General features: G+C 42.1%; 1 protein-coding gene across 1 annotated transcript in view; it reads right to left on the reverse strand.

Annotated features, from left to right (window-relative positions):
- Positions 1-1815: 1815 nt before the first annotated feature.
- The window catches only part of LOC102198766 (protein sidekick-1-like), a 173933-nt gene continuing 157362 nt past the window's right edge, over positions 1816-18386 (reverse strand). The window contains exons 32-43 of the mRNA XM_005750208.2: positions 16839-16895; positions 16616-16717; positions 15369-15484; positions 10579-10765; positions 10346-10483; positions 10106-10267; positions 8672-8797; positions 7999-8163; positions 7529-7666; positions 5919-6039; positions 5707-5836; positions 1816-3627 (exon numbers count right to left, since the gene is read on the reverse strand). Of these exons, the coding sequence (XP_005750265.1) occupies positions 3322-3627; positions 5707-5836; positions 5919-6039; positions 7529-7666; positions 7999-8163; positions 8672-8797; positions 10106-10267; positions 10346-10483; positions 10579-10765; positions 15369-15484; positions 16616-16717; positions 16839-16895 (1748 nt within the window). The 3' untranslated portion in view covers positions 1816-3321. The remainder of the gene's footprint in view (positions 3628-5706; positions 5837-5918; positions 6040-7528; positions 7667-7998; positions 8164-8671; positions 8798-10105; positions 10268-10345; positions 10484-10578; positions 10766-15368; positions 15485-16615; positions 16718-16838; positions 16896-18386) is intronic.

The raw sequence follows: 18386 nt of genomic DNA on the forward strand, positions 1-18386 counted from the left end.
TATTTATTAAAGTATTCACCTGCTGTCTGGGATTGAAACAAAAACATGGCAGCACAATCGGTGGTGGTGTGTTGTGAAGTACCTGTGGGGAATAAATGCACCGTGAGCTGCTCAAACCAGTGTTACAGACTTTTAATGAGACTTTAAAAAAAGTTTACAGTGTGCCGCACTCTTACTCAAACGGTTTCTCTCCTGTTTGAAGGATTTCTGTGCTTTGTGTGTGTTTTTCTTCGTCTCATTATTGCTGCACGCACACTTTGGGGACACAGGATCCAAACAGTGTTACTGCTGAAGGTTGAACAATATTTTAAGTATACTTCTGCATTTGGGAAGAGACAGAAGCATCAGAAACAAATGCATGCCAAAGCCTTTTATTGGTTGACCCGACTTTTAATTTGCAAATAAACCAAAAATTGCAGATTCACTGTGTTGCAGCTGTTATTCAATTAAATTAAACTTAATTTATATATTATGTATATAATCACAACAGCAGTTCTTCAAGGCGCTTTATAATGTAAGATAGAGATCCTATGATAATATAGAGAAAACTAACAATCAGATGACCGCCTTTGAGCAAGCACTTGGCGACTGTGGGAAGGAAAAACTCTCCCTGCTTTACCCTATCCGATTGGGGATGATGAGAAACAGGACCAAAAAAAACCCACCAGGTATGTGAGGGTTTCCATTTTATACTTATGTTTCACCCACTCTGATTGCATTTGACCACATAACTTTTCCTTGTAGATGAAGAGTTTTCAGGATTTCTCATAAAAGCATACTAAACTTGTCAGTGTCTTGGTAATGATCAAACAACTTTTAAAGCTGCTGTACTTTTAAGATCGTTATCCCATTGAAAGGTCCATGTGCAGTACATTTTCAGCTTTCAGAGAAGACTAACATATCTTCAAACACTCAGTGTGTTACAGAATTTAAAGTTAGATCAGTTACTGCAAGCTGCACAGTCCCCGAGGGAGTGAAGTAACCGGAGCATTTCCACCACCCTTACTCACAGTGGATATGACTTTCTGCTGCTTTGGCTTGCCCTAAATGTCTTCTTACTGCTGTGGTCCCCCCAAAACCAGACTGTGTTTTGTCTTTTAGTTTAAATATATGATATGTTTGCTAAGTGCGGTTGGGAATAAAATTAAAGTTTCTGACATGCACAAATCGTTAAGGTTTTATTTACATTGAACACTACATTCACACAATTCTTTCTCTGCAGCAAAGGCTTTTCCTGACGTCCAGGTTTACACAGCAGATCCTGAAAGCAGCGTCTCAGCGCTGACATCTAATCTGAGCCTCCGACTGTAATTTCAAGGCTTTAATGGTGTGATAAATGTGGGGAACTGACTACTTTTTCTACCACTGATTGTTGGCTTTTTCAATGTAACTGAACAATTTCCAAGGGTTGTACTTGTTTTTTTTTTCAAAAACAAGACAATTTTCTGAAGAACATGTATTTTGATATATTAAAATTACCTTTTTGGACTTCTACCTTAAGGTTTTTAATGCGTGGCTTTAACCACCTTATACTGCAGATTTGAAAAGAGCGCAGCACGACTATAATGAATGCACTTTGCAAAAAGGCACTTCACAACACTGAATAAATCTTTAAATAAAAAAAAAAAAAAAAAAAAAGCTTTGGCACCCCCCTTTCCTTCTTTTACCATTTTAATAAAATCCCCACAAGCAAAGCATTATTCATTCCTCTGAACATGCTACATGTGAAAGCACCGCCTTAAATCGGTTTACGCAATGAAGACAATGATGCAAGGAGACACTGTTGCAACACAACGGACCACACAGACACACGGGTAAACAATGACCATTTATTCACACACTGTATGGGGCTCAGGCGTGACAGGGTGAGGCGAGGCTGTTGGCCGGCAGGGCGGGTGAGGAACCTTTAAAGTATACATGATGAGCAAAAACCTTACAGAGAAATTTTATTTGCACTTGAAGAAAAGTACAAAGTACATGTGTGGTCTGGATTGCTGCTCCTTGAGGTGATGGTGGGGCTTCATGAAGTTCAACCATACTCAGTCTGAAGGAGGAGAAACCTCTTAAACATCCCGGGCACTTGTTCCACTCTGTCAGTCACTGTGTCTTACACTAGTAAACATCTTCTCCTCTCTCTTGTCAGTAAGTGTACGTGAATGTTCTCCAGTGCCGTTTACTTTGACTCGCACAAACATGGCCAGACTACATACAAGAGCACACGCAGTAGAAAGTAGAGTCTCCCTGTACAAAATCCATCTCACAAAATATACAAACATACGCACAGTGGCACACTTTGCTCAGCAGTGAACTACACGGACGGATGAACAAGCTTCTGAAATTAGCAACTCACACGCATGCTCGTACGCACACGTCTCACAGTGAAATTCATTTTATTTAAAAATGTAACCTCGAACAGAACAGATATGAAGTGTGTGTGTGGAGGGTGGAGAAAGCAGAGAAGGGGTCAACTCAGTGCAAGTATTATGGCTTGGGAGCACTGATAACAGGCAGTAGACGGTTAAAAAAAACATGGTTTCCATTTAGTCCACACTGTTCTCAGAAAGCACTCAGCACCCTTATTATGGATGCTGAATGCCAAAGAAGCCCTGCCACGCTCACTCTCTATCCTTTTCAAGTTAAAAAACAAAAAAACAACTGTGATTATCGATTGTTTTCTTCTTCTGTGGTGGTCTTTTAAAGCTGACAGCTCCGAATTTGTGTACGTGAACCAGCCTGTGAACAAAAGCTGCTCCGTTCTGTGCCGTCTCTTAACAACTCTCCTCAACCTTGAAGCTTCTCTCTCCCAGTGGGAGATACTGAAATGGTGCATCAGAGAGAGAGTGTGAGTGTGTGCGTTCTTGTGCACTTATGTGTAAAATACAGAAAACAGAGGATAATCTTTGTGCTGAAATCCCAGGATCCATCAGCTTGAGGTTGAATTCTCTCTTTGACAATAACACATAGTGACTAATCTAGTCATCACTCTCGGCGGAGCGTCTCTGGAATAGGCAGGAATATCAGGTGGTGAATGTGTGTTTGTGAGCACAGTGACACAGAGGCGTAAAAGAGCTGCACACACACACACACACACACACACACACCCCCGTCGACTTGGGGCCTGCGTGAACGGGGGGAGAAGGCGAGTGAGAAGTTTAAGTTTAGTCCTTCGGGGCATGAAGGGGTGATTCAACACCAATCCGTCCCACGTCTCCTCACCTCGTCCTCTGTCTCCTTTAGTCCAAACGCACGCCGGCGCTCTCCTTTCCTTCAATACATGTGTACATGTGTGAATAGTATCTTGTGCGGATTTTGTCTCTAGAGTCAAACGAATGAGGAGAATCCCGTCACAGGCGTGCGTGACCCTGGCGGGTTGGTGTTGGGATTAACGTGCGTGTGCGCCGGCTGCCCCGTGGGTGTGTACGCGCCCCCTGTGCTGTGCTGGGTGACCACGGTCTGGTAGTAGGGTTCTGTATCTGCGGTGGCGCACTCCTCATAGCCAAAAGACGTGCCGATGCCTTTAAGCCCCTTGGGCTGCCGCTTCCAGGAGTTGTAGTAGGTGGGGTCGCTCATGTAGTGGTTAACGAAGGAGTGCTTCGGCTGCTCGTCCTCGTAGTCGCTGTCTGTCAGCTGGATACAAACCCAAACAAAGTTAGAGGTGGAAGTTTTTTAGGGAGACACAGACAGACACACAGCCTTTCAGTTAAATGATGCAGAACCAGAGGAATACTGTTTTTTTCTCTTGTCATAACCTGTCATTGGAATTACCCACAATGCAACTCTGAGATTCTGGAGTGGGACGCTAGTAGCATTTCATTTCCCTTTCAAGCCCTGGCCTCAAGCAGACGTGACGAGCAGCAGGTTGTTTTCCCCCTAAAGTTTTTTTTTGTACCTCTAAAGACCTATTAATGTTTTGATGTGTAAAATTGCTGCACTTCCTTGTTGAGATGGGCTCTAATAGATGCCAGTGTTTTGTAATTTGATAGCCGACACTTAGGACTCAACAGAAAAGGCTGGACTTGAACCGAGGATGCTGAGAGCACAGGCTCTTCTTCTTGGATGGCACGTTACCGAGCCCTTTGGCTAATTCAGCCTGATCAACCTGCTTTGGAGGCAGAAGTCTGGAGAGCTCACTGATTCTCACTATCATTCTTTCTTCTTATTTTAACTGGCCAGTGCTACACCTTAGCCTCCTACGCCTTGCCTTGTTCTCGAGTTATCGCATTCACGAGGGGTAAAAACATTAGCATAGTGTGTAACACTTCCTCAATCAGACACACAGAAGAGCTGCCCTTCTTTTAACCGTGTAGATTTTTACAAACCATTACAGGGATGGAGCTGATAAGGAGTAGCATGGAGGAACTGAATTTTCTTAAACAAGCTAATGTTCACAGATGTAAATGTAAACAGACTACACACACACTGACGAAAGCAAAGATGAACTGCCTGGTTCAGGCTTGAACCAGACAGTTTATAGTCTGTACACAAAATGATGCCCTCTGTCCTTTAACAGAACAACACAGGAGGCATTGCAGACATGCAGAAGATGTTGTATAATGTAGACCTACAGACTTATGAAAAAGACTCAGTGCCATCCTGGAAAACTAAGGATGTAGAAGCTTGTAGAAACACCTGAGGAGCAATAACTTCAATTGCTACTAAAGGTGTTTTTCCTGACTTTATCATCTCTGGCATCGTTGTGGAGGACTTTTGGCCTACTCTTCTTTACAACATTGCAGGAATTCATTTATGCAAAGTTCTCTTTAGGTCCCACCACAGCATTTCAATCAGGTTGATATCAAGACTTTGACTGGAGCATTGCAACTCCTTGATCATTTTCTTTTTCAGTCATTCTGTAGATTTGCTGCTGTGTTTGGGATCACTGTCCCGTTACATGACCAAGCTTTAGCTTTAAGACAGATGGCCTCACATTTGACTCCAGAATTATTTAGTATCGAGAGGAGTTCATGGTGGACTCAAGCAAGGTGCCCAGGTCCTGTGGCTGAAGAAAGCCCAAAGGATCACCTCTCTGCTACCGTGCTTGACAGTTGGTATGAGTTGTTTGTACTAATGTGCTCCATTTGGTCTCCACCAAACATGGTGCAGTGCATCATGGCCAAACATATCCACTGTGGTGTCGTCTGTCCAGAGGACATTGTTCCAGAAGTCTTGTTTCTTTGCTCAGATGCAACTTTGCAAACCTAAACCACGCTGCCATGTTTGTTTTGGAGACATCCTTGTGGTAACCCCTCCATACAAAGCATACTCGTTCAGTATTTTTTCTAATTGTACTGTCATGACTATTTAACATGTAGGTCATGGATTTTTTGCAGTTTCTCTGAGCATTGCATAATCTGAGCTTGGGCAAATTTCCTGGCATGTCCACTCCTGGGAAGTGAACACCTGAATGCTCTAGACCAGCAAACTGCAAACACCTGGTTTTACAGAGGTGCTCACACTTACAGTTATTCAGGTCAAATTGATTATGCATTTAGTTTTGATGGAAGCAGTGAGGATAAACGTAGTTTTTAACAGCGCTCTATGCAGTCTGTGAAAACGTTTGTACAATATAAAGTCATGATATGGAAAAATCAAGGCGTCAAAGCGATTAACAAACAGCAAACATATATGAAGTACATGAGCCAATGGAACGCTCTGTTTAAACTGTGTAACTAAGAGGAGGAGAGGCAGACAGGTAGAAAGACATACCTCTGACTCAGAGACCTCAGTGGGTTTCTCAGTGAGTGTGGTGCTCTCAGTGAGCACAGCTCCATTGTAGTTGTTGCAGATATCTTCATCAGAGTAGTGAAGTCCACCTGGACTGGGCCTTGGAGGAGACCTGGACATACACAAAGAAATGAAATCTGTCATGTTTTGATCAAATCCTGGATTGCACCCGTGTGACAGAGGTGAGTGCTCACCTGGTCCCGTTCTTTTTCAGGAAGGAGTTCTTGGTGTTGAGCGTCCTGCTGTTAAGCTCCAGAGCTGTGAAACCTCCATTGTCCAGCGTTACAGACTCCTCTGCGGTGGACACGTGCTTCCCTAAAGACGAAAAACAAAACAAAATAGATGGAATTGGTTCAGATGAATATTAAAAATTCAAAGTGGTTCAGCACCACATATTGGGATTTCTTCTTGCACCGGGTTTATTTACAATCTCCTGTTTATTTGTTATGTATCCAGCTACCTCTCACGCCTCCAAATAAGAAGCAAATCAAAGTGGGATGTGAATTTGGCAGACAGGCAATAACAGCACAGGAAACTTTAATCATTTACCCACCAATAAGCATAAAAATGAAGCAATAAAAGGAGACAATATCAAGTTTTAAATTGAGGGAAATATTAGTGGAACACACCGAGCTGCTGCACAAAAAAATAAATAAATAGAAATCAGAAATGCAGTCTGCTGCCGCATGACTCCAGCTTTGTATTCACTCTGATTACGGGGTCATACGCGCAGCTCTCCCTCCCCTCCTACACCACCTCCCTCACCCTGTTTGATCTGCTGCCCAGAGGTTGTGCCAGGGTTTCTGTGGCAACTCTGGCTAACAGCTGTCCTGATGTAACCTGGACACACACACACACACACACACACACACACACACACACACACACACACACACACACACACACACCAAGTGACTGCGACACAGAGGCCCACGGGGAGGTAAACAGGAAGCGAAGCCTCTACATGCTTCAACAGAGTAACTGGGTAAACTAAGAGTGCTTTGTTACTGTGGGGAGGGAGCTTGTTCTTCAGCACGTTAGTAATCATCCATGACTAAAACTCCAACCCTCCGGCTCGAGAGCTGCTGATCTCTCTCACTGACCTGTGGAAGCTGAAATATAACAGAGCAGTCCACATTTGAATATCTAACAGTGCAAGTTAGAATACTGGGCTTTCAAAATACCTGCGTCGAGAACACGTTCAATTTTCCACTTGTGAAATATATTGCATAAAAACATAAATATTAAAAATAACAAAAACCAAGACTCAACTTATGCAGGTTATTGTGTCTATTGTGCTGAAAGTCACAGGAGACATGATCTTTCCTGCTCAGTGTCATTCCACAGTCTGTTTAGTTTAGTTTTATGTCACAAGCTGTGAAATAAGCAGGCATTTGTGCAATTAAAACAAAAGTCTGCTTATTTTCTGTATTGACCATTCTGCTATGTCCCTAAATGACAAGAAATTACTGCTATTAGAGGGCTTTTTTCATTGAGGTGCTCCAGGGTGCCTCTTATCCTAAATCATCTTGGAAAGGAAACAATATTGCAAGAAGAACTAAAATCAGAATAAATGTGCAGAAGCATGCACCAACTGCAACAATAACTGGAAGATAATTTAATGAATCTGTGGACGATCCATGTGAGAAGCCTGCAGAGGCTGAGAGGAACAATCTGAGTGTGACTGAAGGCAGAAAAAACTGGATCCTTTTTATAACGAAGCTAAACAAACAAGTCTCCTTGTTGCTACACAGCTTAATGCATCCCGCTGCTCGGACACCACGAAAGCATCAGAGCCACGCACCTGTCCCGCATGCCTTGTACTTGCTGCTGTGTCCATGCAGCAGCAGCGTGAAGACCAGGACCAGGATGAGGATGAGTCCCACCAATGCCATGACCAGCAAGAACCACCACTCCTCGTAGAAGGGCCGATCCGACATCGCTGCAGGCGGAGGGACAGATATCAGGGACATGCTTTAGTCCATCTAGCAGTATCCCTCACTTTATAAATAATACTTTACTCTGTACAGAAGACTTTTCATAAATGATTTAATGCATTGAAAAATTGTGAATTATGTGACGCCTGTCCAATCATTTGAATACATAGGTGTAGTTGTGTGACTCTGCCTTTAGGTGGCAGCAAAACCACATTACAATCGCAGTTACCCTCCAGCACACTGTCTCCAATAGACTGTTAGGCATTGTGGAGCTGTTCATTAGCCTTGTCTCCAGCAGTGTGCGTGTGTGTGCGCGTGTGTGTGTGAGTGTGTTTACCAGCGAGAGCAGCAGAGGGTGCACTTGGCTGTCCATAACCATAGCTATTAACAGCGATGACTCTGAACTCGTAGCTGATCCCCGACCTCAGGCGCTCCAGCGGCACTGAGACAGACCTGCTGCTCGGTGGGAGAAATCGGATGAAGGAATCCCACACCCCCTCATCTACAGAGAGAGAGAGAGAGTGGGGGAAATAGAGAGAGAGTGAGAGAGAGAGTTGTGTTTTGATGGACGGGCCTTTTTCAATCTTTAAATGTGATTAAACAAAATTATAAATTGTCAGATTACATTAAAGATGATAATGATGATGATAATGTGGTGATGACAGTGATCACAGTTATTACCCTTAATGAAAGGGGCATATCCGTTATTATCAGCAGCAGAATTATACCACAGTCTCGGCTCGCTCTCCTGCAGAGTGCTGAAAACTATTTCACACACACGTTCCCTTCCTTTATTACACCTCTGGTAATCTTTATTAGAAAATTGCGGCTGACTTGATTTGCACAGCAGGTCTCTGTGAATTTGTAGAAACCTGCACTCATAACGGTTCGGAGCAGTGTAGTGTTTAAGCTCGCCCTCTATTAATTAAAATAATTAGCACGGATGATAAAAAGATGCGTGTCAAATGAGTCAAGGCTGACCCGCGCGTGCCGTCTGTGTTCATGCTCACCTGAGGGACGAGCCTCAATAGTGTATCCGGTAACAGAGGCTTCACCGACGTCTCCTTCTGACCACTGGATAGTGAGGTCAGAGGAAGTCTTGGTGATGGACATGTCCATGGGTGACCCAGGGGAGCCTGTCAAAGGGACACATTCAGTCTTGTTTATGACTTAATGCATTTTCATTTCCTGGAAACAAACCATAACACTGGTTAGTTTATTAATTTATGGAAATAAATGTGACATTACATTACACAGAATAATCTAATAACATGATCTGCAGGCTTCATTTGTCAGCAAATAATAAACTAAGACCATTGTGATCTATTACAGATTAAATTCTTCATGGGTCATATGAGTTTGAGAGGAACAGAGCGCCTGATTTTTTAATATGCATGCCATGTTTAACGCAGTCCACTTCCCTACGTCCAATCATTGAAAAGATAATTTACATGTAAATACTTAGAAGTGTGTGTTGTCATCATTTTTAAGTAAAATGCAGACTATCTACCAATTTCCCCTTCAAAGTCATTTCTTTGTGCACCTCTGGACCTCTTCCAGTAGGGCTGTTTGTTTGAGGTCCCTGTCTGACCTCAAACTTACACAATACCCACCTTTGGTCTTTTAATGTCCAAGGCTAAGACTCATACACCAAACTAGCTCAAAACAAAAGACCACGCAAAATACAGAGCTGAAGTAAACTAATTTTATTTAGTTAATAAACTAAAAAGAAAAGTGGAACAGGCACGTCAGAAATGTGGTGAGTGTGTGGGTGCAAGTAAGTGATGAAGTATCTAAAAAAAGTTAAACAGAAAGCAAACAAAACCCGAACCAGCCAAGCCCCTGCTTGCTGTGGCAGAGAGAGAAGGTTAGCCCTCAGCCCTTTGTAAAACACTTAGCCAAGTGCTAACAAGTGTGTTGGATTTTGGGACCTGCATCTCAAACTCTACACACACCTCCTACACAAAACCAGGAGGAGAAAGTTAGGACCAGGAAGAGTTCCAGGGGTCATCACAGAAGTTGGATCAAGTCAGGAGTGTGCACAGGAACAAGCCTGTTTTTTTTGACATTTTTTTTGACATGCTAAAACCTCATTTCTCAGGGTCACACTGTTACTGTAACGTTGTACTGCAGCATCCCGAGGCATGCGGGGGAGAACATTTGGCGGAAAATACATGTACTGTGGCACATGTGAGTTTTTGTTCAGATCAACATCTTTCCTCACCCGATTTGCTGTTGACAAAGAAATAATCTCAAAGATAAAATCATCTTTCAAAACCCTTTTTTCCATTATTGCAGACATTTGAAAATTTGGAAACTGTGATGAGCACATTTTACAGATTTTTTTGACCATGTAATTTCTTTAATTGTCTCAATAACCGATCATGTACAATACACTGCAATCTCTAGCTGAATCTAACATGACTCTATACAGCCAATCATACCTTTCACAGGCTGAGCAGTGATGTTTGCCTGTATTGGTGGGCCGTAGCTGACTGTGAGAGCTTGAACACTAAAAGTGTAAGTTTCTCCTTTGATCAGGTCCCGAACCTTCAGCCACCGCTGCCAACTGCCTTTCACATCAACTGTCACCAATTTAGTCACCCCTGCAGACAATCGAAGAGACGTGTCAGCACAAGAATCAACATGTACTCCTGTGAGTGTGTGCATATGTGTGTGCACACCTTGTATAGGAGAAGTGGGCTCGTAAATGACCCTGTAGCCTTCCACCTGTCCATTAGGACTGAGTGGAGCTCCCCAGGATACGTTGACACTTCCTCCCGTCACCTCAGAGAAAGACAGGAGACTCGGCTGGCTGGGAGCTGCAGACACATAAAGGATGTTAAAAAAAAAAAAAGACATCAGAAAATTTGATGCTGCTTTGGTTGCAGGGACTTGAACTATCATCACTACATACCTGACGGCAGGGTCCGGGCCCCGCGGGGGTCACTGGGCGGTCCATCTCCAGCCATGTTGAAGGCTGTCAGTGTGATCAGGTAAGATGTGTAGCTGGACAGGTTAGTGAGGTGCACACGGGTGTCCGGGACAAAAATCACCTTCACCTTCTCACTCTGGTTCTGCTGGTCTCTCTCCCAGTAGTGGATCTAAAAACACAGAACAGGAACTCTGTCGGCATCACTTCATTTCTCATTTTCTTCTGTTTGTGATTCACAAGCTGTTGCACTTGGCTTAGTTGCACTTATCGAAATTAACTAGTAAATAAAAAATATTTGTGCTGTTATTTTTGAAAGTATCCTAATTGGACCTTTAGTACTTTAGTACAATGCTGCAGGTTGCCATACTTCAGAATTGATGTCTTTAAAAAGCTATTAGTTCAGTCACAGTAGATTGAGCAACCTCCTTGCGTGATTTATGCATTTGGCGCCTGATTGTAAGTAGTTGTGCAATCGCCTGCTGAAAGGCAACCTGTCTCCAAACAGTTGCAGTAAGTGTCAGACCGACTGCAATCACTCTCAGATAGTCCAGAGTCCATCTGTGTTGATGAATGCAACTCATCTGGGATGTATCTCAACTGACTGCACTGGTTTCATTCGGGTTATATTCCTACTTAAAAGCCAGATTGCAGAGCACATCATTTTGCAGCAACTATGTCACGATTTGTGAAGAAATTTCTTTATTTCTAGTTTAAATCTATTTAATGTGAATTAAATAGAGCATCAGATTATTTGCTGATTGCATAAAACTGCCAACTTGACCTCATTCAATCTGGTACCATTCATTGTGTTAAGTGCACATAATTCTGGTTGTGCTGTGGTCAACCACTGTTTTCCGTGTTGTGACTGTAGCATAAACATGGATGCTTCACATTTGAGCAATTAAATCTAAACTGTGTGAGGTGCTACTGTATTATTGCACCGTATTTAATTTAGGTCTAGTTCAAATATGTACAACACAATCCTAATGCCCTCTGTGAAGCGTTTAAAGACACTTTAAAGGTACATGGCCATTTAGCCTCATGTATTTGCAGACTGCCCATACTCGTGGGAATAATCAATAATCATAGATGTGCCTATTAAGTTTCATGACATCAGCCAGTAATGAAGACATATAGGCTACTCTGGCAATGACTAAAATGAAACCGAACAAAGGTTACGTAACTATTGTCCCCGCACAATGTGATCAATATTAATATTAAGACCATGAGTCTTGTAGCTTATAGCATGCATACATTACATTTTAATAAAGCCAAAATTTTTGTGCAGCTGCGGTACCTTGATAAATGTGTTACTGAACTGACTTTGATGAAACTAAACATTTTTAATTTCAGGTGAGCTTCCTCTAGTGAGAAAACTCAATATACTTGCTATCTTATTACCAGAAAGCAGTGATTCAAAAGCACATCCTGTCAGAAAATCTATTCGGTGCATTAAAAACACCGTAGCGTCCGTTAGATTTACGCGCAAGTCTCGGCTGAATGTAGAATATTTCTCTAGTTAAAAAAACACTAACGGCCGATTGTATGACAGGAAATGACAGGACGTTCCCGACACATTTGCCAAATTTGACACACGACTCTGTTAATAGTGTCTTAACATTAGAAATAAGGCTACACAAGAACCTTTAAAGTGAAATGAGAAACTGCAAAGAAGCCACCATCTTTTAGATGGAATTTTTCAGCTTTAAATGGAATAATCACAAGAAACCAAATAAGGATCAGAGCACAGTTTTGCTGGAAATGAATTTATGCAGCTGAAGCATGGACATTTTCTCCAACAAGCATTCAAGGACAATCAACCACCCGCGTATCTAATCATGAAGAACACTCGCCTCACTCAATCTCAAGAAATTGTGGCCTTTTATAAGCACAGACGCACTGGTCTACTGGCATGCTTTGATTGATGTGCTGGACCATAAAGATGCATACCAAGTTTGGGACTGCTAGATATAATAATATGATAAATTTGATGTATTTGGCATTAGTATCATGTAGCAGTATGAAAGATTATGATAGATCTGCTTAAATTCTTTATAAAGCAATGAAAGGCAACAAGAACAGCAACTTTTACCAGGTCTGTTTTTAAATGCACGTATGCTTTTTCTGCCAAATTAAGACACTCGATGTTTCCGAAAACTGTCTCCATGCAGCTTGGTGTAAAAAGTTAAACACGGCCAGGAGCGATGCAAAGGGGGTCCATTTTGTTATTGCTCCTAATATAGACAGCACTACGGAGCACCATAAGCTATTTTTACAACTTCCAAACTTGGAGGTAGCAGCTTCCGAGTAGCACTTGAGGGCAGCATTATGCTGTGGCTGTCCTTCCACATGCTCTTAGAATAATGAGATACAGAATTACTCATCCATATGCTCAATTTAAAATCAAAATGTATTACCTCCTGCAAAAGGGGAGGGTTTCCATTTTAAAAATTTCATTTTAGAAAATAGGCAGTATCTCTCGTGGTACTTTAAAGGAATGGCTGTAAAAGGTCCAGGTCACTTTGTAATCCACTCCACTGTTGTTTAGTGGCTCTATTTTGGTATTCAGTAGGAGTGTGAGACACTTAGGATTACTCTAAAAACAATTTGAATCTGTCATGGATGAAAATGATCGGGATATTATTTGATAAGATCAAGAACCCTAAATGGATTTTCCAGCCATTTTCTTTTGTTGAAGGATGTTTAGGATGGATGGATCTTATCTTTTCCAGGCTTTGTTTCTATATCATTCCTGTTACAAATGACTGACCTATTTTTTGTGGGAATATCACGATGGGTGTCGTAAGCTTGTAATTATCTTAGAAAGGAAAAAAACCAGAGAAAAATCTGAAGCCTGCAAACAAAGGACTGATTCATATCTAAAAAATTGTCATTGATGGCCAGATTAACATTTTATAAAGTGCAACCTTTTATCTCTGCTCAGCAGGACGGGCACAGCTGGGTATTACTCATTACCCCGCGCTCATAATGTTCAATGCGATCGACAAGCTCTCTACAGCATTTCAGTCAACTAAAGGTACAATACAAAACACTTTCACATTAGAACGTCTAAAAACAACTCAACTGCAGTTCACAGTGTTTTTTTGACTTACTTGTGTACTTGCATTTCCCAAAAACATTCACGGTAAAGAGCCTGAACCTTTAAAGAACCTTTAAAGCCCATCCAGCAACAACATCTATTTGATGCATTAACAAAGCTTCCCTGCTGTTAATAATGCTACCAAGGTGCGTATCCACTGCAATGCACTGTTAGACTAATGTGTACTTCTACAAATCCATCACTGTGTTCAGCCTCAGCTGAAAGAGGAAGAAATATTTTTCTAGTAAAAAGGCTGTTTGTGGCAAAGGGAGCTGCCTGAGTGGCATCATGACCCGTTTACTCGTGCATACTGTAAGGTTACAACAATGCTCTTCACACTCATGAAGTTTGATTGTTTAGGCCACAGGGAAAACAGCTGGTCCCCGTATGGTCTATCTGTAGCTCTTGGACAACATAATGGCTTCTATTTATTGGTTCCCTCTTAAATCCAGAAAAAAATAAAAATCCTTCTCCTCACATAAACAGACCCCACCTGATCTCAAAGACCTCGTAGTAGCGTATCACCCCAGCAGAGCACTTTGCTCTCAGATTGTTGTGGGAGGATGGAGAGTTTTCAGCTTTCAGGAATCGGGAGCCAGGAGCCTTTCTACTTTTAAGATTGTGCTTAAAACGTTTTGATAAAGCTGGCCCTGCCTGAGCCTGGTTTTGCCTGAGATTTCTTCCTGTTAAGAGGGAGTTTTTTCTTCCCACTGTCGCCAAGTGCTTGGTCACAGGGAGGTTGTTAGATAGTTGGGGTTTTCTCTGTGAGCGCCTCGAGGTGACTGTTGTTGTATTTTGGTGCTATATAAATAAAACTGACTTGAACTGAATCAGTAAATATGATTTTTTTTCCCCTTTGTCACGTTAGAATTTCACTGGAAATGATGGTGAAGACCAATAACTCCCATGATCCCACACTGCGCAAGGATATCAAACTATGTCTTTTGCTAATATTTGAGCTACAACTACATACTGTGCGATTACACCGTAGCAAAAATACTTCTGCAAAGAAGTTTACCTAAAGTCCTACCTGCTCTCTGTGCTATTCATCTACCAGCGTGTTAACAGAAGTGAGAACCTATAAATTCATTAAACATTCTTTCTTTGCTCTCTTTCCTCTCATCTTAATCTCCTTAACCCCCTCTGCCTCACACTCCCCTCCCTGTGTCCATCCATCTCTGGTAGTTTAAACATATTCCCTCGATCTGCTGCTCTAATCAGGATTCTATGGGGATCACTTGCACGTCTCATTCCTTCACTCTGCAAATATTACATTCCCTTCTTTCTTCTCCATTCCTACCTCTGCTCTGGCAAAAATCAATGTGTCTAAAGCAGGACAGATAACCTTGTGTTTGAAGTATTAGGAGTGAGAGGGTGGGACAGGGGAGTTGAGGGGGAGAGACGGCCAGAGGAGTGATACTCAAACCATTAAAGGATATTCAGATTCTTCCTTTAACTTAATTCTCTTGCCCTCTCTCGTGTGCCTACACGACACTTGAAGGCGCAACAGAGCAAAACCCTTCCAAGTCAAGACTAGAGAGATACTTTAAATACAGAGCCAGCTCTCTGTGCTTCTCTCTCACATGAGCACTCATGCTAAATACTTTGATGCAAGGGCAAAATTAGTCTTTGCATGTACACGCATGGTTTTCTGTGTTTGTCTGTGTGTCACCTTGTATCCTTGAATGAGTCCGTTCTGAGTCTCGAGTGGGGGCGTGTCCCAGGTCACTTCCAGGGTGGAGGGAGACACGGCGGACACTGTGATGGACTGCGGGGCCACCGATGGAGCTGCAGCAGGTGAGAATTTTCGTTAGACTCTTACTATGTGAGCCGGCAACTGTGTGTTAGAGCGGGAAGTAGAGAAGATCTGTTCCACTCTTCCAATTAGAATGAGCCTAAGGCAGTACCTTGTTACTCTACTGTACCACACATATGCATGAACACCACTCGGCAGTGTGCACCTGAGGCGAGAGAAAAGGCCATATCACCCCATTTCATCATCCCCCTCCAGCCTTTTCTGCCTCCCCCTCCTGCTCCGCTTGCTTATCCTCACCTCTCACTCCCCTGCTTGTGATATGTATGGCCTACCAAACTACAAACATACGCACACACACATACACACCACTTGAATATGAATACAGCAGTGGTCTGAAGGAGGGAGTGTGAGATTGTGGGAGAAATTGCAAAAATGTACCAGCGCTACTATCATAATGTGCAAATCTGTTTACCTGCATTCGTGTTTGTGGTTTATAACTGCCTTCTTGTTGTGTGTGCGCGTGTGTGTATGAAAGAGAGACAAAGAAAGAGAGCGAGGATCTATTTGCACTCCTGTCTGTCAAATGGATCCATGATTTGACTCTCCAGTGAAAGATAAACAGGTTGGGGCATCGCAGCAAAACAGTTGACCTTGTGCAGGATTTCAAATGCATGTACACATACGCGCACACGCGCACACACAAAGGCCCATGCTAGGAGGAATGGACAGGACAAAGAAAAGAAAGAGGATGACAGAGAGAAAAAGAGAGAGAACAAAGGACTGGATAATAGTGATAGAAAGCAGACACACAGGAACAAATTAGGTTTTGACACTCCAGGTCTGCTCAAGCTTTTTCCACAGCTTTCAGGCATTTAATCATGAAGTCTGAAAGCACACGGAAAGCTCTGGATAAAATCATGACAGCTAATGAGCCCAAAATGTAGACAGATCCATCGACACTGCTCTGTATCTGCTGCTGACGACCACGTAACGGACGCACTGAAAGCGCAGAGGAGGCTTGTAAGTTGGGATTGTTGTTGGAACTTCCAAGGTTAGGAATGTGCTTTCTTAAAATGCTTTTAGAATTTTTATTTAAATACCCACTTAAATGGTTTGACAAGAAAACGAGCAGCCTGCGTGGAGTGAGCTCTGTTTTCACACACCTGCCTCTCCGACAGACACTTCAACTGGGTTGGAGGGTGGGCTCTCTCCGATGATATTGTAGCTTGTCATGACAATCTGATAGCGTCTGAACTTCTTCAGTTCTACAAAGAAGTGATAAACAACTTGGCATTAAAGGTATTTGCACAACACGCTTACAAAGCACATAAGTTGTTTAACGTTGGCACTAAAAAATTGCCCGGAGTTTGGTCATAAATTACTTACGTGTCAACTCAAACTCTGTGAGCGAGTCACTGCTGACCGTCTTGAAGGTGCTCTTGGCTTGGAAGGAGTAAAAGAAAGATGGATGGAAAGTGAATCAATAAAGTTTCAAGTTCAACAATAAATTCAGCAATTATAATGCAATTCAATAAAATCCCCGTATTTAAGAGGGAAACGTTTAAAAGACTTTTATGCTTGGATGTGCTCGTCGGACTCATCGGACTTTGGGTGGAGGGACAATTGTGCGTCTGCCAATCTAGTCAAACAGATAATCAGTCGACCGTAAAGCACTTCGGGCTGTAGAGTGCATAATAATATTTTATTATTGCCTTGTTACAATGCAATAAGGACACCCTCGTAAGAAAAACAACTGTCCAAAGGCGGCCATTTGATCAATGTGTCCTTGCAGTGACACGTTTCATCCCAGATCTCAGCCCTGAAAAGAATACTTTTTCCTCATATTTTCTTTTCTTTAATACTTTTTGCATCTGAATAAATTCTTTTCAAACTAAAACTGAATGCCAACCTTGCATTCCAGTATTAATAAGATCTTTTTAATCCTCTCCATTATGGCTTATTTTGTGATTTTACAAATAGCCGGAGCTGTTAATCGCTTTAATTTCTAAAATCAAGAGTTTCAAAGCATTAAACCTTCAACCAGCCATGTATGATCTAATGAATGCATGCAGCAAGCTTTCTATATCTCCACATGTTGAAGCAATGTAAAAGGGGCTGCAGTCAGATCAATACTCAGCAATTAAAAAGTCAGAGGAACAGAGTTTTATAGTTGCCAGGTCCTAAGTTTGAGATAGTATTTGTTGCTCTGTCCTGCTTTTCGTTGGATTTGGGGAAGTTTATACTTGAGCAAGCAGAACTAGTGTTTCGAGACAGCACTAGATTACCCGTTCTGTAATCTTAAAAATACAACACATCCAAATCACAGCGGGATTATACGATTTAGAGAAAAACCTGCAGCTTTGGCATGAAGAGCATGAAGCAATCAGCTCCACATTTAAGAGCCTTTTAAAAGGTTTGAGTTAAAAACTGAGTTAACTGGAAACATTAAGCCAAATCTGACAAATACATTTTCAACACATGGACCTAACATTAGCTTAATTAGCTTGCTATTAGCCATATCTAATAGGACTTCCAGTCAAGGCTGTTTGTAAAATCCATAGCTGTTAGTCAGAAAACTGTTTTTGTTACTTCCTAGTACCCTCATTGTTAAAACACATACCACATCCACAGTTTGACTTGTACTGCATACCAAATCATCCCCTTCCTGTCTCCATCTCCGCAGCAAAAGGTAAACATGCCATTATCATCACGGTAGCATCGTCGTATCAAAAGCTGCAAACGGAGGCTGCTAGTTCGGTAGTTTGGGTTGAGATGCTGAAGTTGGACAGCAGAATGTTATAGAACATTGTGGGTGTGTATAAAAGGATGGCAATGTTGGCATCCTTGCTGGATAAATTAAATAGGATTCAGAATGTAGTTTTAATGCAATACTGGTTCTCCTAACCAGCAGAGAAAAAAAATTTAACCCACGGC

This window comes from Pundamilia nyererei, unplaced genomic scaffold (genome assembly GCF_000239375.1).
Source record: "Pundamilia nyererei isolate P.nyererei 1_Seehausen unplaced genomic scaffold, PunNye1.0 scaffold00265, whole genome shotgun sequence".
In the NCBI taxonomy this organism is placed as follows: domain Eukaryota; kingdom Metazoa; phylum Chordata; class Actinopteri; order Cichliformes; family Cichlidae; genus Pundamilia; species Pundamilia nyererei.